General features: G+C 42.0%; 1 protein-coding gene across 8 annotated transcripts in view; it reads left to right on the top strand.

The window, feature by feature from the left end:
• The window catches only part of DCAF6 (DDB1 and CUL4 associated factor 6), a 139,019-nt gene that overhangs the window by 402 nt on the left and 113,048 nt on the right, over nt 1–25,569 (top strand). For all 8 annotated transcript variants that reach the window (XM_045087772.1, XM_045087774.1, XM_045087777.1 and 5 more), the window contains exon 2: nt 18,056–18,117. In XM_045087772.1, coding sequence (XP_044943707.1) covers nt 18,056–18,117 — 62 coding nt within the window. The remainder of the gene's footprint in view (nt 1–18,055; nt 18,118–25,569) is intronic.

The raw sequence follows: 25,569 nt of genomic DNA, 5'->3' as shown, positions 1-25,569 counted from the left end.
GGCAGGGGCGCCCGGGGCCGCGGGGTGTGCGGTGCGCGTCGGCCGGCGGGCGTCCTCCCGCGGCCGAGCCCCCCTGCGTGCCGCCGGCCGCCGCCCTTGCCGGGTTGTCCTCGGGGGCCGGCGGACGCGGCTGGCCGGGAGGTGTCGGGGCGCGTGTGGGGCGGGACTCGGGCGAAGACGCCGCGTCGCCGGCGCGGCCGGTGCGGAGCCGTAGTTGGCGCCCGGGCTCGCCGCCGCCGTCCGCGCTCCGCCGAAGGGCGAAGTTTCTGCCGCCGGCGCCCTGCGGGGACCGGGCTGCGCGCCCACGGCCCGGCGGCGTCCGGCCGGAGCCTCGGAGCGGGAGCGGCGCCCCCGGCCCCGGCCCCCGGCCCCCGCCCCGGCCCCCGGCGCGCTCCGCTCGGCTCCGGCCGCGGGGACGGTGTCGGGTTTCGCGCGCCTCCGCCCGCCCTGCCAGGCGCGCTGGCGTCCGCGGCTTCCCCGCGGAGCTTCTAGAAACAGCCTCGGGGCTCGGGCTCGGCTCGGGCGCCGCCCCGTTTGCGTCTCGCCGAGCCGCGGGCCGAGCGGGGCTGCCGAGCGAGTGCGGAGCCCCGGAGCGGCCGCGGTCGGCCCGGCCCGCGCTGCGCTCGCGCGGCTGGAAGGCGAGGCGCGTGCAGCCGGGTCCGGCCCGCCCTGCGCCGTCTCCGGTGTCCAGGGCTTCGGTTTTGCCTCGAGCCCGCGAGAGCAGCGGCGGCCCCTCGCAGCGGACGGGCCGGGGGTACGTGGTTGGGGGGCGGAGCGGGGCCGTCCCCGCTGCCCCGGCTGGGTGGGACCGGGGCGGCCGTCCGGTGCCGCCGCCCGCCCCGGCCGCTTCTCCGCGCTTCTGCGGGCACACGCGTGTCCGCCTGCACGGGTGCCCCCGCGTGGACGCCGCCCTGCGTGGACGCCCTGCCGTGGCCGCGGCGCTGCCGCTGGTCTGTTGCACGGTCGGTCTCGGAGATCCTCCTGGGCGGTACGAGCAGACCGTCCCGGTCCTCCCGACGGCCGCGTCGTGTCCACGTGGGGGACGCGCTCCGCGGGCGCGGACTCTGCTCTGCAGCGGGGCCGCGGCGGTGCGCGAAGCTTTGCAAGGACCGTCCTTACCCCCAGTGAGTGCCCGGAGTGGTCCCGACTTTAGACTCACACCCGGTGCGGGACAGGTTTTTACACGACCTCGGAAGCTGCGCGGAACGTCCTTTAGCGCGTCCTTGAGCGCACGTGAGGGCTGCGCTCCCCGCGCGTGGGGTCGGCCGGGCCTGCGCCAGCGGCGGCTCAAGTGCCGACGCGCATTCCAAGTCCCAGGTTTGTTGGGCCCCGTGCAGTCCAGCCGTACTTTCGAGGGTTCAACACGGAGCTCCCTCGGCGCGTGCGGTTGGCGGGGGCAGCGGGGGCGGCGAGCGGGGTCGGGTCCCTGCGGGCGGGCGCGGGTGCGGGTCCGCGTCTGCGCACCGACAGACACGGCCCGGGCAGCTTCAGATGCGTCGGTCAGGTATGCTGGTAACTAGCCTGCTCTGAATCAGCACCCTTTAGAGGTGGTTTTCTCAGTATTGGAGAATAGCTTGGGAGGGAATTCCTTGGCCTTTGTAGACCTCCTTGAAACCATTACTTTCTCTAACTCTTTCTCGCCAAGAACGCTATCTTGGTTTCGGGTTCGGGAAAGAGTAAATTGCACATTAGTAGCGCCTGAATTAATGAATTTTTTTAAAAGATATTTTGTATAATATTTTACTACAAAACCTTTTAAAAAGCCCAAGTTCAGGAGTTTCAGAAAGTAGATCCCTTTTTTATTCTGAGACTTCAAACATTTTTTTTTTTAAGATTTTTATTTATTTGACAGAGAGTTCTCAAGCAGGCAGAGAGGCAGGCAGAGAGGTGGGGGGGTGAGCAGGCTCCCCGCTGAGCAGAGAGCCGACGTGGGGCCCGATCCCTGACCACGTGGGGCCCGATCCCTGACCGGCTTTTGTAATCTTTAGGGGCCAGATGTAAATTTCAGTATAGTGTTTATCTTAAAGAGTAATTATCGAAGTCCAGAGTCAGAAACACCTGTAGATTTAAATGGTTCAGTTTCTTAAGATATTGTATAGCCATAGAGTAGTATTTTGGAAATCAGTGATTATTATAGTAACTTACTGGTTACATATTATTTTTACACATACACACACAGCTTTGTAAACGTGGACATTGATTGTAAAAGATACTGGTTTCTATACATTTCCTCTTTCTGTTCATACTCCTCTCATTTTAAAGACTTGCCCACAACCAATTTATACTTTCTAACCCTTTGTATATTAAAAGACTGTAACTGACAAAAGAGTAATGGAAATTTTCTAGGGAGTTGTTTGCCATAATGTATAGTTTGTTTTTTTTGCTTTTGTTTTTGTTTTTAAGATTTTATTTATTTATTTGAGAGAATAAGAGAGAAAGAGAGAGAGAAAGCATGAGAGGGGAGAGGGTCAGAGGGAGTAGAGACTCCCTGCTGCGCAGGGAGCCCCATGCAGGACCCGGTCCTGTAACTGGGATCATGACCTGAGCAGAAGGCCCCCAGGCACAATGTATACTATGTTTAATGTGGAACATATAGTATGTTTAGTATGTATAGTATGTTTAATATAAAATGCTTAAGTTATGGCTAGGCAGTGTCCTGGTCAGCTTGGGCTGCTGTGACAAAATAGCATACACTGGGTAGATTATAAACAGCAAAAATTTATTTCTCACAGTTGTAGAGGCTGGAAGGCTGAGAGTAGGGTGCTCACGTCAGGATCTTGGTCCTGTGAGGGGGGCCTGCTTGCTTCCAGGTGCTAATTCTCTGTGGTTGCTTTTATAAGGGTACCAATCTAACCTAATCACCTCTCAAAAATCCTGCCTCCTAATACTAGCGCCCTGGGGTTAGGATTACAACATAGAATTTTTGAAGGGACACAACCATTCATACTACAGCAGGCAGCCAGTGATGCCTTTGTACTGAAGTTGGGAAGTCTGTGTCATTTGACTATCATTTGGAGTTAGTATTTATTGAAATGGATGATTTTGCATTTGGGATTTTTTTTTTAATATCTTATTTATTTTAGAGAGCATGCTGGGGATGGGGGGAGAGAAAGAGGTTGAGAGAATCCCAAGCAGATTGCTGAGCACTGAGCCCAACGCAAGGCTTGGTCCCACGACCCTAGGTTCACCACCTGAGCTGAAATACCAAGAGTTGGATGCTTAGGCGGCTGAGTCACCCAGATGTCCCACATTTAGATTATCCTTTAGCATATCCTTTAATGCACGTACTTGACCTAGTTCTTCATAATGTCTTGCCAAGTTACAGTGTCTAATAGGAAAGTCTGTGAATTCTGATTATGCTTCCTTGTTAGCTACTAGGGAAAAGTTAGTGAAATATTTGTACTTTGTTTCTTTAGTTTTGTATTCTCAATGTAAGTTGAAAGATGTCTGACTTTAGTAGGGAACAATGACTCTCAAGTATGACATATACATGTTAGAGAATAAGCTGGTAATTCCTGAAGATAAGACCACTACAGGCATATCGATCATATAGCAACTACAGACAGTGAAATGGCTCTACTATGGATCTCATCCCTCCCTGGCATAGGATGGAAATGTCTAGAAGGGACAGCAGCTGCTGGTAACAGAATTTATAGTACGGGTGTGTTTTAGGTCACGGTTTCTAAAATGTTTGACCGTGATCCACAGTAAAAATACATTTATATGGCAACTTATGATACACACATATAACTAAAATGAAAGATTCTCTTTGGTTAGCCTTACTATTTTCTGTTCTGTGTCATGTTAGAAATAGTGCTGTTGCCAGACCAGATTATGTCATGGATCTTAGACTTGAGCTTTGCAAAACTATTCTAGATGGCTTGTATTTTTAATAATTATAATTGTTATTAGCTTCAATAGTTAGTAGGGAGGGTGAGTTTACCAAGTACTTGCAGTAGATTAAAAAGTTTAATTTAAAACACTGCTGATAACTAATAAAGAAAATACAAATAATGAAACTTTATCCGTGGGGAAAATACCTAGGGTATGACCCCTTTAAATTCTTATTTCTTGGGTAATACGTGCAATCGAATTGCTGAGTTGTAGAAGTATATTTAACTTTATAAGAAATTGCTAGACTGCTTTTGCAAGTAGTTGTGCCATACTGCACTCTCACCACACTTGGCATTCTGATTCTTCCCAATTTTAGCCTTTCTAGATATGTAGGTATAGTGATGTCATTATCATTTTAATTTGCATTTGATTTATTCCTAATGATTAATGATGTTAGGTATCTTTTATGGCTTATTTGCCCTCTGTATACTTTGGTTAAATAATCAGATTCACCTACTTAGTATTATAAGAATTCTTTATTTATTCTTGATACAAATCCTTAATCAGATACGTATTTTGCAAATATTTTTCTCCTACGTGGTCTTGTCTTTTCTTTTTCTTAACAGCATCTTTTATAGTTCATGTTTTATGTGTGCTATTTAGGAATCATTACCTAATCCAAGGTCACAAAGATTTATACTGTTTTTTTTTCCCCTAGAAGTTTTCTATTTTTAATTCTTACCTTTAGGTCTATGAATAATTTTGAGTTAGTTTTTACATATGCTGTGAGGTAAGGACCGTTTAATTTCTTTGCATATGAATGTGCAGTTGTTCCAGGATCATGTGTGAAAAAACTGTCTTTTCCTCTTTGTTAAAAATTTATTGGCCATATATGTAAATTAATGTCTCTGCCATGTTCCATTGATGTGTCTGTCTTTATGCCAGTACTTCATGTCTTTATAGTGAATATTGAAATCAACTTGAAGTATTTTGAACTTAGTTCTTTTTGTTCAAAATTATTTTGGCTATTCTGGGTTCTTTCCTTTCTTTCTTTTAATATACTCGACCCCTATCATGGGGCTTGAACCCACTACCCAAAGATAAGGAAAGAGTCAAATGTTCTAGCGACTAAGCCAGCCAGGTGCCTCTCATTCCCATATAAATTTTAGAATCAGTTTGTCAATTTCTGCAAAAAAGACTGTTGGGGTTTTGATTGGTATTGTGTTGAATCTATGTTATTTCAGAGAATTGTAGTTTTACAGTATTGAACAACCAACCAATGATGGTCAATTTTGTCTCTCTGTTATTTGGGTATTCCCTCATTTTTCTGAGTAATGTTTTCTGTTTCTCAGTGTATGATCTTAAACATATTTTGTTATGTTTATCCTTGTAACATAATGTTTTAAATACTATTGTAGATGGTATTGTTTTTTAATTTCAGTATCCAGTTGTTCATTATGGGTATATTAAAATACAGTTGACTTTTTTTTATTGGCCTTACATCCTGCAACTTTACTAAAGCTGCTCGTTTCTTCCTTTCTTCTTTTTCTCCTCTACTTCCTCCTCTTCCTCTTCTCCCTCTTCTTCCTCATTTTTAAATATCTTTACCCCTAACATGAGGCTTGAACTCACAACCCTGAGATAAATAGTTGCAGTTTCTACCAACTAAGCCAGCCATGCACCCCAATCACTTCTTATATTTTTATTTTGCAAATTTAGGGAATTTTTATATAGATAACGTCACTGCATATTAAAATAGTCTTGCTTCTTCCTTTTTCACCTGTATTCTATTTTTCTTCTTCTTTTTTTCTTTTTCTTGATTAATTGCACTGTCCAGGATTGTCCCAGAATCTTGAATGGAAGTACTGACAGTGAGCATCCTTGCTTCATTCCTCATCTTGTAAAACATTTCAGTTTTTCACTATTAAATATCTGCTAACCGTGTGTTTTTTGTAGATACCCTTTAAAGAAATTTCCTTCTTTTCTTGGATTGCTGAGAATGCTTGTCATGACTAGTCGTTTAATTTTGTCAGGGTTTTTTCCAGCATCTGTTAGGATGATTATATGATTTCCTTTTCATTGATTCTGTTAATTTTGTGTATTTGCATGTTGAATGATTTTTAAATATTGAACCAACATCCAGTTCCTGGGCTAATACTACTTGGTTATGATAAATTATCCTCTATGTATTACTGGCTTGAGTTTTGGTAGGAACTTTATGTCTTTGTTCATAAAAAATCTTAGCTTATAGTTTTCTTTCTTTCCTTTTTTTTTTTTTTTTTTAAGATTTTATTTATTTGACAGAGAGAGAGAGAGAGACAGTGAGAGAGGGAACACAAGCAGGGGTAGTGGGAGAGGGAGAAGAAGGCTTCCTGGGAGCAGGGAGCCCGATGCAGGGCTTGATCCCAGGACCCTGAGATCAGGACCTGAGCCAAAGGCAGATGCTTAATGACTGAGCCACCCAGATGCCCCTTGTAGTTTTCTTATAACTTACACGTCTATAATTTTAACTGGTAGTTCTATTTTTGCCTGTTTTTGATACCAGGGTAATGCTGACCTCATAAATGAGTTGGATGTGTTCTTCTTTTCTAGAAAGGTTGTATAGAATTGAAATTATCTTTTCTTTAAACATTCAATATATTTTTGTCATTAAAGACTTAAGAGCTTGGAGTTTTTCTGTTGGAAGGGTTTTGTTTGTTTGTTTGCTTTCTAACTTGGTACTTTCTTTAATTTTTTATTTTGAGATAATTGTAGATTCATGATGCAGTTGTAAGAAATTATTTGGAGAGGTCCCATATACTCTTCAACCAATGCTGCTAATGGTTATACAACGTACACAAACTATGTTATAATATCACAACCAGGAAGTTGACATAGAAAATCCATGAACCTTATTCAGTTATGTATGTACTTATTTGTGTGTGTATGCTATGCATTTCAACATTAATTTTCATTTTAATAGATTAACATGGGTACCACCACAATTAAGGTAGGGAATAGTTCGTCACAGTGATCCTTTGTGATACTTTTTAGAGCCACAGCTACATTCTTGTCTTCCTATTGCTAACCTCTGGCAATTACTAATCTTTCCATGTCTATAATTTTGTCATTTCGAGAATGTTACATATAACGTGTATGTTAACATTATAAATAACAGCAGGTTAACCTTTTGAGATTGGCTTCTTTGACTCGGGGTATTTCCCTTAGCAATCAGCCGCTTTGTTGTGTGTTTTAATAGCTTATTCCTTGTTACTGCTGGTTAGTGTTTGATGGTATGGATATATGGTTATTTAACCACTCACCTGTTGACAGGTATTTGGATTCTTTCCATTTTTGACTGTCAAGTCTAAAGCTGTTGTGAACATTCAGTTTTGTATGAACCTAAGTTTTCACCTTTTGGGGAGAAATGTCTAAGAATTGCAGTTACTGGGCTGTATGGTAAGCACATTGTTTAATTTTCTAAGAAATGCCTTATTCTTTTACAAGTATGGCCGTACCATTTTACACTCCCATCAGCCATGTCTGAGTAACCCAGTTTCTCTGCATCATCTCATGAAGTATATAGTAGTGCTTCATGGTTTTAGTTTACATTTCTCAAATGGCTAATGTTGAACATCTTTTTATGTACTTACTACCATTTTTATATTTTCAGTGAACTGTCTCTTCATGTTTTTTTGCTCATTTTCTGTTGAGATTATTACTGTTCTTTACTGTTGAGTTTTGAGCCTTATCCATGTAATTCAGGAACTAGTCCTTTGTCAGATGAGCAGTTTGCATGCATTTTCTCCCAGTCTGTAGCTTGTCTTCACTGTCCTCAGGGGGTCTTTTGCAGAATAAAGGTGGTTAACTTCAGTGTAGTTCAGTTTACCAGTTTCTCCTTTTATGTCTTCGGTATCAGGTCTGAGAACTCTTAACCTATCCCTAGGCCCTAAAGATTGTCTCCTAGGTTGTCTCCCTTTAATGGTATTTCAGTCTGGGGTCCATTTTGTGTTAGTTTTTGTATGATGTGCGAATTAGCTTGAAGCGCACTTTTGTGTTGGTGCCACTTGCTCTGGCATCACTTGTTGAAAGGGAAAAGAACACATTTCCTCCATCGAATTGCCTCTGCGCCTTCATTAAAAATCAGTTGGGTGAGGGTGCCTGGGTGGCTCAGTGGGTTGGCTTGGGTCGTGATCTCAGGGTCCTGGGATCAAGTTCTGCGTCGGGCTCTCTGCTCAGCGGGGAGCCTGCTTCCTCCCCTCTCTCTCTGCCTGCCTCTCTGCCTCCTTGTGATCTCGCTGTATCAAACAAATAAATAAAATCTTAAAAAAAAATCAGTTGGATGTTTTTGTGTGGATCTAATTCTGTGTTCTCTATTCCCTTTGTAAATACCACACTCTCTTGCTTATTGTAGCTATATAGTAAGTTTTTTTTTTTTTTTTTTAAGATTTTTTATTTATTTATTTGACAGAGAGAGATCACAAGTAGGCAGAGAGGCAGGCAGAGAGAGAGAGGAGGAAGCAGGCTCCCTGGTGAGCAGAGAGCCCGATGCGGGACTCGATCCCAGGACCCTGAGATCATGACCTGAGCCGAAGGCAGTGGCTTAACCCACTGAGCCACCCAGGCACCCTATATAGTAAGTTTTAACATCAGGTTGAGTGATCATTCCCCCCTTAGTTTGTCTTTTTCAAAATTGTCTTAGCTCTTCTGTGTCTTGTGTCTTTCTGTATAAATTGTAAGATAGACTTGTCCATATCCCCAAATTACCTTGCTGAAATTTTGATAAGAATTGCATTGGATTTATATATCAGTTAGAGAGCTAACACCTTTCATTGTGGTCAGTCTTCTGATCATAAATATGGTACACTCTATTAGTTTAGGTTGTTGGTATCTTTGATCAGCATGTTGTAATGATCAGGATATAGATCTTCAACATGCTGTATTTATTTTTACATTTATGTTTAGATATTTAATTTTATTTGGAGCAATTACAAACGGTGGGTTTTTTGGTTTGTTTGTTTTTTTAAGGCATGGGTGGGGAGGGACAAAGGGAGAGTGAGAGAATCTTAATCTGGCTCCATGTCTAGGGTGGAGCCCAATGTGGGGTTCTGTCTCACAACCCTGAGATCATGACCTGAGCCGAAATCAAGAGTTGAATGCTTAACCGATTGAGCCACCCAGGCACCCCACAGATGGTTTTGTGTTTTAAGTTCAACTTCCAACGTTTGTTGTTAGTATTTAAAAATGCAGTTTTGTCTATGTTATGATGTTGTGTCTTGTGACCTTGCTAAATTCACGTAAAGTTGTAGGAGGTATATTCTTGGGGATTTTTACATGGAAAAAAATGTCATCTTCCAAGAGGAACTGTTTTATTTCTTCCTTTCCAATCTGTATGTCTTTTCTTTTTTTATTTTCCTGGCATTATCACATTGGCTAAGACGTCCAGTACAGTCATGTCTTGTTTTATTGCACTTTGCAGATGCATTTTTTTTACAAATTGAAAGTTTGTGGCAACCCTGTGTCAAACACTGGTTTTCTAATACCATTTGTTCCCTTTGTGTCTCTGCATCACATTTTGGTAATTCTCACAATATTTCAGACTTCTCATTTTTATAATAATTTTTGTGGTCTGCAATCAGTAATCTTTGGTGTTACTATTGTCATTGTTTTGGGGCCCCACAAACTGTGCCCGTATAAGACAGTAGACTTAATTGATGAATGTTGTGTGTGTTCTGTGTGCTCCACTGACAACCAGTTCCTCATGTTTCCCTCTTTTGGGGTCTCCCTATTCCCCGAGACACAAAAATATTGAAGTCAGGCCAATTAGTAACTCTACCATGTTCCTTTCAAGGGAAAGAAAGAGTCATATATCTCTCACTTTAGATTAAAAGCTAGAAATGATTAAGCTTAGGGCACCTGGGTGGCTCAGTCTTTGGGCGTTCGCCTCCAGCTTGAGTCATGATCCTGGGGTCCTGGGATTGAGTCCCATGTCAGGCTCCCTGCTCGGTGGGAAGCCTGCTTCTCCTTCTCCTCCCCCTGCTTGTCTTCCCTCTCTTGCTGTGTCTCTCTCTGTCAAATAAATAAAATCGTTTTAAAAAAAAATGATTAAGCGTAGTGAGGGAGGCATGTTGAAAACAGATAGGCTGAAGGGTGGCCTCTTGTGCCACGGGTAGCCAAGTTGTGAATGCAAAAGAAGAGTTCTTGAAGGAAATTAAAAGTGCTACTCCGGTGAACACATAACTGACTGATAAGAAAGTCTAACAGTCTTGTTGCTGTTACAGAAAGTTTTAGTAGTCTGGATAGAAATTCAAACTAGCCATAACATTGCCTTGTGCCAAAGCCTAATCCAGAGCAAGGCCCTAACTTTGGGCCTCAGGGAGGTGAGAAGCCTGGAAAAGAAAAGTTTGAAGCTAGCAGAGGTTCATTCATGAAGTTTAAGGAAAAACACCATCTCCGTAATGTACAAGTGCAAGGTGATACAGCAAGTGCTGATGTAGAAATTGCAGCGTGTTCTCGAGAAGTTCTCACAAGTTAGTCAGTGAAGGTGGTTACAGTAAATAACAGATTTTCAGTGCAGGTGAAAGAGCATTCTGTTGAATAGTCTGCTGTAAGAAGATGCCATCCAGGACTTTAATAGTTAAAGAGGAGAAGTCAATACCTGGTGGCTTTAAGGCTCCAAAAGACAGGTGGTGACTTTAAGTTGAAGCCAGTGCTCATTTACCATTTTGAAAATCCTAGAGCCTGGGGCGCTTGGCTGGCTCAGTTGTTTAAGCATCTGCCTTCAGCTCAGGTCATGATCCCAGAGTCTTGGGATCGAGCCCCGCATCGGGCTCCCTGCTCAGCGGGGAGTCGGCTTCTCCCTCTGCCTCTGCCCCCCACCTTGCCTCTGCTCTCTCTGTCCAATAAATAATAAAACTTAAAAAAAAAAAAGATGGTTAAGAAAAATGAAAATCCTAGGGCCCTAAGAATTATGTTAAATCTACTCTGTCTGTGCTCTAGAAATAGACCGGTAAGGCCTGGAAGGCAGCACATCTGTTTACAACGTGGTTGACTGAATGTTTTAAGCCCCCTGTTGAGACCTGTTGCTCAGGAAAAAAAGGTTCCTTTCAAAATATTTCTGCTCACGACAGTGTATCTGGTTATCCAAGATCTCTGGTGGAGGTTTACATCAAGATTACTGTTGTTTTTGGGGTGCCTGGGTGGCTCAGGGGCTTAAGCCTCTGCCTTTGGCTCAGGTCATGATCTCAGGGTCCTGGGATCGAGTCCCGCATCGGGCTCTCTGCTCAGCAGGGAGCCTGCTTCCCTCTCTCTCTGCCTGCCTCTCTGCCTGCTTGTGATCTCTCTCTGTCAAATAAATAAATAAAATCTTTAAAAAAATAATTACTGTGTTTTTTCACCTGCGAACACATCCATTCTATAGCCCCTAGACCAAGGATTCATTTCAACTTTCATGTCTTACTATTGAAGAATTAAATTTGTAAGGCCATAGCTGCTGTAGATTGTGATTCCTCTAATGGATCTAGTCAAAGTAAATTGAAAACCTAGAATGGATTTCCTGTTCTAGATGAGATTAAGAACATTTTTGATTGACAGGAAGAGGTCATAATGTCATCGTTAGCAGGAATTTGACAGAAACTGATTCTAATCAAGGACTTTGAGTGGTTCAAGACTTCAGTGGAGCAAGTAACTGCCGGATGTGGTAGAAATAGCCAGAGAACCAGCATGAGATTTGGAGCCTGAAGATGGGACTGAATTTCCGCCATCTCAAGATCAAAATTAAACAGATAAGTTGATTCATATGGATGAGCCAAGAAAGTGTTTCTTGAGATGGAATCTGCTCCTGGTGAAGAAGCTGTGAGGACTGTTGAAATGACGACAAAGGATTTAGGATATTTCATAAGCATAGTTGATAAAGCAGCAGGAGGGTTTGAAAGGGTTGACTACAGTTTTGAAAAATGATTCCTTATGGGTAAAATGCTGTAACAAAATAGTGTCTCATGCTACAGAGAAATTGTTTGTGAGAGGAAGAGCCAATTCATAGGAAACCTTCACTGTTGTCTTATTTTAAGTTGTTGCCCAGTCACCCCAGTATTCAGCAGCCACCACCCGGGTGAATCAGCAGCCCTCAGCACTGAGGCAGGACCCTCCAGCAGCAAAAAGATTAGGACTCACTGGAACTATAGATGACGGTTAGCATTTTTTAGTAAAGTATCATTTAATAAGATCAGGTATGTACGCTGTATTTTTGAACAGTGTGCTTTGCACGCTCAACAGACTACAGTATGATGTAGACCTAACTTCTTTGTGCACTGGGGAACGGAAAAGTTCATTTGATGCACTTTATTGTGATGCGTGCTTTATTGTGGTGTGAAACCAAACCTTCCATATCTCGGATATAAACTGCGCTATGTTTAATGATAGTGGTGAGATCGGGCGTCCTTGTATTATTCTTGACGTTAACTAGAAAGTTAAGTTTTTTACCATTAAATATACCAGAAAATGTGGGTTCTTTTATAGGCACTTTTTATCAGATTGAGAAAGTATCTCTCTATTCCTAGTTTGCTGAGCGTTTATGAGTGGGCTCAATCCAAGAGACAGAATCATTAGAGGATACACATACATACGTACAAAGATAGGTTCCTGATACTCGGTCTTCTATTATCGTGGGAACCCATTAAACTGTCTTTGCAAAGTTATTTTCTAAATGTTTGATGCTGGGGCTTGACATCCTTTGGACAGACAATCGGCAAGGGAAGATGGTTGTAAATTGGGGGGTAAGGGCAACCTTGAACTCATGAAGGGATAGATCTGTGTTAGTTCTCACTGCCTCCAAACTTACTGATGTTCTACAGGGATGTTCTGTAGGGGCAGCTAGCACCTTTTGTCACGAAGCAAAACACACAATTTCCTCTGTATATTAAGAAGTCAAAGGAGGATTCATGGGAAATTGGGACGCTTGTAGGCCTAGTTGTTGCTCATTCCAGGAAGGTGAGCCAGCAGATTAGTAACCACACTTGTATAAGCAGCATGAGCTTTGCTCCAGCCTTCTGAAGGTGAAAGTCAATATGACTGACCTTACTTCCACCCACCAGTCTTGTGCAAAAATGACTGGAGATGCATCCCAAGAAGAAATATTCAGGGAAGGAATTCTGGGAACATGATTGAGTGTGAGCTGACACATTTCAGTGCCACCAGCTTAATGTTGATTATCAGATGGGAGGAGATTTCCTGCCTTTCCCTCAAGAATAGGGACTATAAGCTTTTATCCCTTCCTCGGGGCAGTTGCCTTTGCTCAAGATAAGAATGAGGGTTTCCTTCCTCTCAGAGGTGGTAGGCATTTGCCGAGGCCATTTTTAGCTGGAGTTTCCCCCGTGGTTTAAGGCTTTTGTTTCCCCTGAAAGGTGAGTGGAGTTTCATTCCTTTGTCCTACCAAACAGGGACTCTTTCTTGTCTCCTGCCCAATTTTCAGTGTTGTGAGTTCTTGGTGGGAGCTAATGGAAAAGAACCGGTGGCTAAATGAGGACTCTGCTTGTGTCTAGAATCTCAGAGATTCTCAACCATCTTGCTAGCCCACAACTGGTTTTTAAGCATTTGTTAGAATTTCACTATTTTCTTCTTCTTTTTTAAAAAGGATTTTATTTATTTATTTATTTATTTGACAGAGAGAGAGAGATCACTAGTAGGCAGAGAGGCAGGCAGAAGACAGAAGGAAGCAGGCTTCCCGCCAAGCAGAGAGCTTGAAGTGTTTCGGGGCTTGATCCCAGGACCCTGGGATCATGACCTGAGCCGAAGGCAGAGGCTTTAACCCACTGAGCCACCCAGGCACTCCTCACTATTTTCTTCTTACTTTAATGGAAGTCCTCTTTGTCCTGTGCTCTGTCAAAGATAAACAGTTCTGTGTCTGTCTTACCTCAAAGGTACTTTTGTCACCCTTTTGATTTTCAGTGCTCCTGGTTAGTTGGTTAGATGTCGTGGGGACCAGAGAGGAATATCATTTCGAGGCGATAGCAGTCAGCTATGACAGTTAATCATATGAGGTCATGAAAACTGTGTCTTGAAAGGGCCCATTGGTTTACTGATAGCCTGTGATTTCTAAGAACAAAACGAATGCGGAAGAGGAAGCTGCAGGGGCAGCGCAGGGGAAAGACCTAAGGGTGAGCTAGGGAAGGCAGCGTGCAGAGATGCCTGGGAAGTTGGGCATTAACGACGAAGTAGCTCAAAGGGACAATAGAGTGAAGTAAAGTAAAAATTTTTGTTAAAGTGCTTTTCCATCTCAATATCACCAGCCTTATTCTTTTCCCTTAATCAGCTGAACTTACCTCAACTCCTAAATGAGGTCTTAAAAAAAATTGTTTCCTCTCTTTTTGGGCAGTATTAACTTAGAACAATCCCACCTATACATATGGAGAGAACTAAATAAGTGTATCGTGTATCCGGCACGTTTATAAGTTCTGAGTATGCTAATTAATGTACTCCTGACACCAAGTCTGTTCCCATCAAATGTAAAACACACAAATGTAAAGTAAGGCTCTGACAGATTAAATTTTGCTCAGCTTCTGCATAGTATGTTCCAAGTTAGGCATTTAAACCTGGTCTGATACTTCTTAGATCAAGCACCTCAGTCTACTAAGGGAGATAGCTATGTGAATCAGTCACACAGCTGTTACGTATGAGCAGTAGCTCTGTGTTGTCCTTGAAAGATGCTCACCCTCTATCACTGAGGGAAAACTCATTCTAGAACAGAGTGAGTACGTCACTGACTCAGCAAATGGGTATCAAATGCTCGCTTTGTCCTGGCACTGTTCTAAGCACATAGAATACTTGGGTGACCAAAAGAGTGTTTCCCTTTTTATTGAGCTTAGAGTCTATTAAGATAGAATAGAAGGTCAAAGCAGTGATAGAGTTATGAGAGACGGCATGGGTTGCAAGAAAGACTTGAGAGTAGGAAACCACAGGTATAACTGGATCCATCCGTAGCAAGTGTGTAACTGCCGAGAGGTAGTGCTCCATGTCTGTCACATTTATGCACATTTGTGAGCAGAGGCACTGGCCACTTTGCTCTGGACTATCTTTTTATTGATGTGTATATAGGGAACAACTTGGGAAGTTATAATATCTCCCTCCGAAGCAGAGGGCAGATTGATTTATTATCCAGTATAATAAAGATACTGTCACTCTTTGGGACACAGGCCAGGCAGGTTTGCTTGATACTTTATAAAATTTGATTTCCCTCCGTTCAGAGTTCCCCAGCTGTGATTCAGACCCACTGCACATGCAGTGTTCACCCAGGCTGCTCCCCATTGCCCTGTGGGAATTGGGGGATAAGGAACCAGTGTGAACCTGAAGCTTAGGCTGCTTCAGTAGAAAAGTCTTGTGGGCCTAACTTAGGAGTCTTGTGTCTTCTGTCGGCATTCATGAGATGGTGGCCAAGTGCTTAGCTTACCAGTATCTAGACTTAACGGTTCTTAGTAACAGGTATGAGTTTGATTTTATTTTAACTTTACTTTTCTGACTTGTTAATTTTAGCCTTTCTGATTGGTGTGAGGTGTATCTCATTGTGGTTTTGATTTGTGTTTCCCTGGTACAGAGTGATGCAGAACATTTTTTCATGTGTCTGTTGGCCATCTGGATGTCTTTGGAGAAATGTCTGTTCCTGTCTTCTGCCCGTTTCTTGATTGGATTATTTGTGCTCTGGGTGTTGAGTTTTATAAATTCTTTTTAGGTTTTGGATACTAGCCCTTTATCTGATGTTTGAAAATATCTTCTCCCATTCTTTTGGTTGTCTTTTGGTTTTGTTGACTGTTTCCTTTGCTGTGCAAAAGCTTTTGATTTTGATGAAGTCCCAATAGTTCATTTTTGCCCTTGCTTCCCTTGCCTCTGGAGACATGTCTAGCAAGAAGTGGCTGTGGCTGAGGTCAAAGAAGCTGCTGCCTGTGTTTTCTAGGATTTGGATGGATTCCCGTCTCACATATAGGTCTTTCATCCATTTTGAGTCAATTTTTGTGTGTGGTGTAAGAAAATGGTCCAGTTTCTGGGGCACCTGGGTGGCTCAGTGGTTTAAAGCCTCTGCCTTTGGCTCAGGTCATGATCTCCAGGTTCTGGGATTGAGCCCCACATCCGGCTCTCTGCTCGGCAGGAAGCCTGCTTCTTCCCTTCTCTCTCTGCCTGCCTCTCTGCCTGCTTGTGATCTCTGTCTGTCAAATAAATAAATAAATAAAATCTTGTAAAAAAAAGAAAATGGTCCAGTTTCATTCTTCTGCATGTGGCTGCCCAAGTTTCCCAGCACCATTTGTTGAAGAGACTGTCTTTTTTCCATTGGATATTCTTTCCCGCTTTGTTGAAGATTATTTGACCGTAGTAAACTTATAGTTCTTTATGGAGATTATGAGCTACTACTTTTTGGTAGTGCATTTAATTACTAAAAGGGTAGAGGAGGTTTACACTGGTTTGTTCTAGAAGCACATTTAACGGGGTGTGTGGAGACAACAGTCATTCTGATCTCCAAAGTCACATGTAGAAATACCATTCAGAAGCTCTTATGTAACTGTCATGTCTCAGTGCATGTTTTTAGGTGCAGGTTTCATGTGTAAGAGTTCTGCTAGAAGAATTCACTTTGTCTCCTATTCTCATGTCCCACCACCATTTTCTCTATACAGAGATGGCTAGAGCCCTGTTTTCAAACATAGATTTTAAAAATTTGGAAAAAAAATTTTTGTGCTGCCTTTTTTTTTTTAAGAACTTTAATGAATTTTAATTACTGTCATGTTGTTAATTTGAATACTGTTTCTTAACTCTTAATTATAACAGTAGGAATGCCAAGCCTGCTGTTGTTGGCCAAAGGGGGGGAAATGTAATGCTATCTGTTTACTGCAGTTAGCATCTTTTTAAAACTGAAAATCAGATTTGAAAAGTTATTATATAAAGTACAACCAGTTCATGAAAATGGTGAATTTCCCTTTTTTTTTTTTTTTAAGATTTTATTTATTTGAGAGAGAGCCTCCAAGAGAGAGAGCATGAGCAGGGGGAGGGGTAGTCAGAGAGGGAGAAGCTGACTCCCCACCAAAAACGGAGCCTGCCGGACTCAATCCCAGGACCCTAGGATCATGACCTGAGCCAAAGGGAGAAGCTTAACCAACTGAGCCACCCAGGCACCCTGAAAACACTGAATTTTTGTTGGTTGTTTTATTCCTGTATGTTCAGGAACCATAGAGCATTCCTCCACACAGAAAAAGGAAAACAGTCCTGTAGCCCACATGTTCATCCTTTACCTAGCCAGCTTACCAGTTACAAGCAAGGAGAGAGAAGGAAAGCAATTCGGCTTTAAGAAGATCGTGATCTTTACGTGGAGTGACAAGAGAACATAATAAATAGAGAAATCTGTCCCTTGTGACAGGATACAGAGAGCGTAGTCAAATTTAATTTTATTTGAGATCTCATCAGCCTGATTACTTAGCTAATTATCGTTCTTTGTCATATATTCAGCTTCTTTTCATTACAGCTTCTGAATAAACATGAAGCTTTTTGGTTCTTCTTTGGTAAAGATGATTCATTTTTTAAAGGGAAACATTTCTCTTTTTCAAAGGGATTTGTTCTGTTTTTGCAGTATTGTTCTGCTACTGATGGACATTTAGGCTGATTTTATTTTATATTTTGCTGCCATTTTGCATCATTATAAGATGAACTTTAAAATACTTCAACATTTCTGAAATTGAGATGTGTTCAAAAATAGATAATATCTTAGGAAACACTGTTTGCCACCCTGTTTAAGATTTAAAACCCCACCCCCACCTCCAGCCCTTTCTTAGCTCCTTTCTCCGCCTTATTTTTCCATACAATACTGTGACCCGGTGGTTTACTGTCTTTCAGAAGGCTCATTAGAGTGCAGGGATCTTGCTCTGTTTACTTCACCGATGTGCGCCTAACTCCTAGAGCACCACCTGGAGTGGAGTGAGTTTCCAATGTGTTTGTTGAATGAATGGTTGAGTGAAGGGAATATCTGAGTGATTACTGTCCTTGCATGTCTTCATCCTTATGAACGAATGACTACATGAGGTAGATAACAACTACCTAAGAAAGAAATGAGGGCCAAGTAGGTCCGTCTGCCCCAGTATTACTCAGCCTGTAAGTGCAGGAGTAGCAATGAAGAGTTTGCTCATGCTGGATCCTGGGCTCTTCATGTCATTGTGACACTTTGATCAACAAAAATGACTTATGATTCATTTAGTCCTTTCTTTTTAAACAGGAAGAAGAGAATTTATCCAAAGACTGAAACTTGAAGCAACCCTGAATGTGCATGATGGCTGTGTAAGTAATGATTAATTCTCAACTGTGAAAGACTTGAATACCAAGTGCTCCAATATTTGATGAAATGCCCCATCCTCCCAGAGGAGATTATGTCTAACTGTAATCAGATATAAGGAGAATAAAGTTTTACATTAAAACATAAAGAAATAGGGGTGCCTGGGTGGCTCAGTGGGTTAAGCCTCTGTCTTCCACTCAGGTCATGATCTCGGGGTCCTGGGATCAAACCCAGCATTGGGTTCTCTGCTCAGCAGGGAGCCTCCTTCCTCCCCGCTCTCTGCCTGCTTGTGATCTCTGTCAAATAAATAAATAAAATCTTAGAAAAAAACCAAAAACCCTAAAGAAGTATATTTTGAATTTAGAAAAATATATGAGAGTTTTTTTTTTAAAGCAGAGATGAATTTTCTAATATTATTAAAAGGCTTCCAAGGGGAAAAAAAAAGGCTTGCATCTCTTTCAGTCTACGAATACTGCTTTTGTAGAGGTTACTAATGATTACTCGTGGCCACTTCTTAGGGAACTTAGACATTAATTGAACACATTGATTTTTGGAATGTTTTTTCTCTTGGTTTGTGTTACTACCACACTCTCTTGGTTCTCTTTGTATCTCACTGACTCGCCGCATCTTCTCTGTCTTAGCGGACTCCTCCACTTCTTGACCTTTGACGTTGGATGTATCTAGACTTGGTCCTGGCTCCTCCAGCCTGTTTCCACTTCACTTATCTTTCTTTCTTTTTCTTTTTCTTTTTTTTAAAGATTTTATTTATTTATTTGACCCACAAGCAGAGAGGCAGGCAGAGACAGAGAGAGGAGGAAGCAGGCTCCCTGCTGAGCAGAGAGCCCGATGTGGGGCTCCATCCCAGGACCCTGGGATCATGACCTGAGTCTAAGGCAGAGGCTTTAACCCACTGAGGCACCCAGGTGTCCCTTCACTTCACTTTTCTAGGACATGCTCTCCTGTCCCATGGCTGAAAAACACGCCTTCCATCTCCTCATTTCTTTCCAGAACTCCAGGTTCATGTACCCGGCTCTCTACTTCACATTCCCCCTGAATGTCTGATCGGCATCCTGAATTTAGCAGGGCCAAAACAGAATCCTTTTCCTTTTAATTTCTGTTAGGAAAATTTCAGACATACTTTTCTTATACTTATCAGGTGGATTTAGCAGTTACCAAGATTGTAACACACTTTCCATTTCATTTCTCTTTTTATTCCCTTGGTGAAGTATTTCAGTACAAATCCCAGATATTACGTCATTTCACTTCTATATGTAGCCTAAAAGCAGTGGACATTTTCTTATGTAACTAAAATGCCATTATGTAATTTAACAAGATTGACAGTATACTTTTGGTATCATCTGATACACAGTCCATAATCAAATTTCCCTCATTGTTTAAAATGTCTTTTTATAGTTGTTTGTTCAAAAGAGGATCCAGGCAAAGTCCATTCCTTGGTTGCCATGCCTCTTAAATCACTGTTAAGCAGAGCAGGCTGCCTTTTTCTTCATTCCTGACATCGACTTGTTACAGAATCTCAGTCAGTTTTCCTGTAGACTGTCCTACACTCTAGAGACTAATTTGGTTTCTGTGTTGTCATTTAACTTGTTTTTATATGCTTTGTATTTCCTCTAAGTAGACGTTACTCCTAGAGGTTTGATTAGATTCAGATATAGCTTTTGGAGTGGGAATATTTATAGGATGATACTATATGCTTCATAGTATGTTGAATAAAGAGGCACACAGTGGGGGTGCCTGGGTGGCTCAGTAGGTTAAAGCCTTTGCCTTTGGCCTAAGTCATGATCTCAGAGTCCTCTGGGATCAAGCCCCACATCGGGTTCTCTGCTCAGCAGGGAGCCTCCTGCCCCCCACGCCCCCCCCCCCACCTACCTGCCTCTCTGTCTACTTGTGATCTGTCTGTCAAATAAATAAAATCTTTTTTTTTTAAGAGGCACATAATGTTTGTTCTACTTTTAGTAATGGTAAGATTGACCAAAGGTTCAGGTGGCTACAATAACCAAAAAGTTGCTGGAGGGGAGGGGGTGTAGGACACAATTGACATTGAGGAGGGTATGTGTTGTAATGAGTACTACTTATTATATAAATAGGACTGATGAATCACCGACTATACTGAAACAAATAATGTATGTTAATTAATTGAGTTTAAATTTAAAAAAAAGATTAAGGTGGCTAAAACAAAGACTTGATTTTCTCCCCTAACTCTATAACCTTCTACATTTCAGTAAATAGCACCACTATTCAGCCAGTTAAGTTGAGAAATTTCAAGTTACCCTTGATTACTCTTTTTCCCTCGATTTCTACATCTGGTCTATCCATAAATAAAGTCTACCTCCAGAATATATCTGAAATCATCCCATTTCTTTCCGTTTTTATGCTACCACCTAATTTAAGCGATCTTGTCTTCCCTTGCCTGGACCACTGCAGTATCCTCTTAATTGGTCTTCTCGTTATACTGCAGACTCATTCAACAGGTCTGGCTTGTGCACATAAATCTGGTCATATTACTCCTTTTATGTTATTTCCTCCTTTTTATATTATATTGTGTTCCTCCTATTTTATATTCCTCCTTTTTCCAACCAAACATACAGTATGGTTGACAAAAGCAGGAAGATTGAAAACTGTCTTGATCTCTCAAGCCCTATGGTCTGAGTTTGCTGGCTTGTTTTTTGATACTGCGAGACTCATTAGACAAGTAGGGGCCAGCAATTTCTTGACTTGCTAATTTTAGCCATTCTGACTGGTGTGAGGTCGTATCTCATTGTGGCTTTGACTTGTATTTCCCTGATGCTGAATGATGTTGAGCATTTTTTCATGTGTCTGTTGGCCATCTGGATGTCTTTGGAGAAATGTCTGTTCCTGTCTTCTGCCCGTTTCTTGATTGGATTATTTGTGCTCTGGGTGTTGAGTTTTATAAATTCTTTTTAGGTTTTGGATACTAGCCCTTTATCTGATGTTTGAAAATATCTTCTCCCATTCTTTTGGTTGTCTTTTGGTTTTGTTGACTGTTTCCTTTGCTGTGCAAAAGCTTTTGATTTTGATGAAGTCCCAATAGTTCATTTTGCCCTTGCTTCCCTTGCCTCTGGAGACATGTCTAGCAAGAAGTGGCTGTGGCTGAGGTCAAAGAAGCTGCTGCCTGTGTTTTCTAGGATTTGGATGGATTCCTGTCTCACATATAGGTCTTTCATCCATTTTGAGTCAATTTTTGTGTGTGGTGTAAGAAAATGGTCCAGTTTTTCATACTTTGGAGAAGTATGGCTGTCCAGGTTTCCCAACACCATTTGTTGAAGAGACTGCTTTTTATCCATTGGATATTCTTTCCTGCTTTGTTGAAATCTGTGTAAAATTCTTTCTGTTGGTCTCTTTTGATTTCGCAACTTCGAACATTGTCTCTGTTGAGTTCCTGCTGTGATAGAGGAAGATTTAAACCTACTTCTACAACTCCTACTTTCTTAAATGTAGGCTTCTCAGAATTTTTATATTACTGTTCTCAGTCTCTGTACTGGTCACTTGAATTTTAAACAAGATACAAAAACATCCGTCTGTCTGTCTGCCATTTAGAGACAATGCCTTTCGGACCTTCATTCCGTAAGAGAGACATTTAGTTCTTTCATCCTCCCCTCCACCTTTTTTTTTTTTAAAGATTTTATTTTTAGGGGCATCTGGGTGGTTCAGCTGGTTAAGCACCTGCCTTCAGCTCAGGTCATGATCCTGGAGTCCCAGGATGGAGTCCCCCACTGGGCTCCCTGCTCAGCGGGGAGTCTGTTTCTCCCTCTGATTTCTTCCCTCTCATTCTCTCTCTCTCAAATAAATAAACAAAATCTTTTTTTTTTTTTTAAAGATTTATTTATTCAACAGAGAGGGAGAGATCACAAGTAGACAGAGAGGCAAGCGGGGCGGTGGGGAGGAAGCAGGCTCCCTACTGAGCAAAGAGCCCAAAGGGAGGCTTGATCCCATGATCCTGAGCTGAAGGCAGAGGATTAACCCACTGAGCCACCCAGGCGCTGGTAAATAAAATCTTTCAAACACACACACACACACACACACACACCCCAAAATATTTTGAAGATTTTATTTTTAACTAATCTCTCCACCCAGTGTGAGGCTGGAGCACACTGCCCTGGAATTGCGTGCTCTACTGACTGAGCCAGCCCGGAGCCCCTTTCCCTCTACCTTTTTTATCTCTGTTTCACACCTCCATCAGCTCGGACACTTTTATATCTTCAGGTCAGTTACATGTACCCTTTATTCTGTCATCCTGGTCATCTTCTGTAATTTGTCTATGTACTGCAAAAGTCAAAATTTTTAGTAAACAGTGCTTATAAGTCTTTCTTAATTTTTGTTAAACTTTCATAATAAGAAGAGGATGGAAAGAAAATTTATAAAGAAAACTATATGATAGTGATCTGTCATCTTTTCATAATACTCAGTGGCTCCAAACCCTTCAGTGGGTTTCCAGCTTACTTAGAGTAAACCCAAAGACCTCATTGCTTCCAGCCCTGTGGTTTGGCACTTGCTGCCTTCTCCTCTTTCATCCCTTACTGTGTTTGCTGTTACACTTATTTGTTCCAGTCACACTCATTTCTTTGCTGTTCCTTAAATACACCAAGTACAGTTTTGCCTTAGGTATTTTATGCCTTCTACTCAGAACTCTCTTACCCCATATATTTGTAAAGCTCACCTCCGCATTTCATTTAGCTCTCCATGTTACCTATCAGAGAAGCCTTCCCTGACCACCCTAGTCAGATAGCTCCCCATTCTGATCAGTATCTTTTTTCTTCAGTTTTTTTTCTCCTGCACAGTGCATATCACTATCTGACATCATAATTATACAAACACATTTATTTATTTGTTCATAGAATATATACCTGCCCCGGAACAGTGGGCCAAAATAATACCTTTAGAAATTTATTTACTTTATCTAGTGTCAGGAGAAGGACCTCGTGCATATGTGGCACTTGTGATTGAGGAGGCAGAGTGTGAGTTGTGTGTTAGATTTCATGTCTTCCTTTAAAGATAGGTCACATCTTTCTCCTTGCCCAAAGGAGAATTTTCTAGTATTAATTTTAGATGCATTCTCCCATAATGGACAATTGCCTTTATGATATTCTCAAGTTTTTGCAAGCTGTGGATTCTGTGTCTTCTCATTTTTAAATTTACTTTCAGATTTTACTGAGTATATTCTCAAAATATTTTTCTAAGGATGAGTGGAAAGTAAACTTCTTGCAAGCTTAACCATATTTTTTTCTGCCTTCACACTATTTTTAAAACATGTTGTCCTTTGTTTATCTTGCATTTAATTTTAAAAATAGGTAGTACTTTCTCATTGTATAAAAATAAATTATTTTTAAAAAGTGTATAAAAAGTGGCTTCCACCCTTGTTTCTGTCTCTCCCATTCCTTTCTGCTCCCTAATATGTACAACTACTTGTTAGAGTTTTTTAGATATCTTTTTGTTTTTTTCCGTCTTCCTTGAAATTTATTTACCTATAGCAAGGTGTAAGTTTAAGGTGTACAATGTGATGATTTGTACACAGATACGTTGTGAAATGATTGCAGTAGGGTTAGTTAACACATAGATCGCCTCATGTATTACTGTTTTGTTGCGGTGGTAGTGGTGAGAACATTTTAGATTTACTCTCCTAGCATCTTTCAAGGATACAACATAGTGTTAAATGTAACCGCCAGCCATGCTGCACATTATAGCCCCAGAATTGACTCATCTCCTACATTAGATATATAGGTCCATAGATCCCCGTTAGATCTTCAGAACTCAGCTTGCCCCTGGAAGTTTGTGGTTTTGCAGCAGCAGCATCTCCCAGCTGCTGGCAGCCGCCAGCCGTTCTACTGCCTGTTTCTACCAAATGGTCATTTTTAGTTTCCACATATAAGTAAGGGACATCAGACAGTTTGTCATACTTGTTTGGCCATGAGGGTTTATTCATGTTGGTGCAAACGACACGATTTCCTTCTTTTATATGACTAATATTCCATCTCCTATATATACCACATTTCTTTTGTCCATTGCTTCATAGAGAAACACTTGGGTTCTTTCCATGTCTTGGGTGTTGTGAATCCTACTGCGGTGAACATGGGAGGTACGGATATTTCTTCAAGATAACAATTTCATTTCTTCCAGTTACACCCAGAATAGGATTGCTCGATCATATGATAGTTTCATGCTGAAGTTTTTGAAAACCTCTGGACTGTTTTCCACAGTGGCTGCACCGGTTTACAGCCCTATCCGAGTGCACAGATGCTCCCTTTCCCCCACACCCTCCCCAGCACCTGTTCTCTTGTCGTGTCTGGTTTGATGGTACCGTCCTCGTAGGTGTGAAGTGATATTCCACTATAGTTCTGATCAGCATCTGCCTTATGATGTGTGATGGGGAGCACCTTTCATCTGTTTTTCGGCTGTGTATACTTTTGGAAAATGTTGATGTAGGTCTTTTGCCCATTTTTTTTTTTAAGATTATTTATTTATTTATTTGACAGAGAGAGATCACAAGTAGGCAGAGAGGCAGGCAGAGAGAGAGGAGGAAGCAGGCTCCCCGCTAAGCGGAGAGCCCAATGCGGGACTCGATCCCAGGACCCTGAGACCAGGGCCCGAGCCGAAGGCAGAGGCTTTAACCCACTGAGCCACCCAGGCGCCCTTTTGCCCATTTTTAAATCTGATTATTTGTTGTTTTTGTTGTTGTTACAGTGTTGTATGAGCTCTTCATATATTTTGTAGATTAACCTCTTATCAAATATATGGTTTGCATATATTTTCTTCCATTCTGTAGGTTTCCTCTTCATCTTACTGGTTTCTGTGCTGTGCCAACGCTTCCAAATTTGATTTTTCCTTTTTTTGTTTGCACTTTTGGTGTCATATCAAAAAAAACAAAAAACAAAACGCCAAAAACCTCTGCTAAGGGGCACCTTGGTGGCTCAGTGGGTGAAAGCCTCTACCTTCAGCTTAGGTCATGGTCCCGGGATCCTGGATCGAGCCCTGCATCGGGCTCTCTACTCAGTGGGGAGGCTGCTTCCTCCTCTCTCTCTGCCTGCCTCTCTGCCTACTTGTGATCTCTGTCAAATAAGTTAAAAAAAAAAAAAACAAAACTTAAAAAAAAGCACTACTTATGATGAATTTCTATAACCTAGGTGAGGTACGGTGGGCTGAGGTCCAGAGCCAATGACCAAGAAAGAATTCTTGAGACATTTTTGGTGCAGAATGGTGATTTATTAAAGCACAGGGACAGGACCCGTGGGCAGAAAGAGCTGCTGCCCCAGATTGTGAGGGATGGCAGGTTCTGTACCCTGCGGTCGGCAGGGGGGGGGGTGAAGGTGAGGGAAGGGAGGTTTCAGTGGAGCTTTCATATGCTAAAGAGGGCCTTAGGAGGTGCCGGAAGACCAGTGTTGTCTTTTAGCAAGCCATTCACATCAGATAGTTGGCAGATACCC

Source organism: Mustela putorius, unplaced genomic scaffold, assembly GCF_011764305.1.
Source record: "Mustela putorius furo isolate JIRA1106 unplaced genomic scaffold, ASM1176430v1.1 tig00001451_pilon_pilon_pilon, whole genome shotgun sequence".
NCBI lineage: Eukaryota > Metazoa > Chordata > Mammalia > Carnivora > Mustelidae > Mustela > Mustela putorius.
Note: the sequence above shows the minus strand (reverse complement) of the source record. Positions and strands in the feature narration are given on the sequence as shown.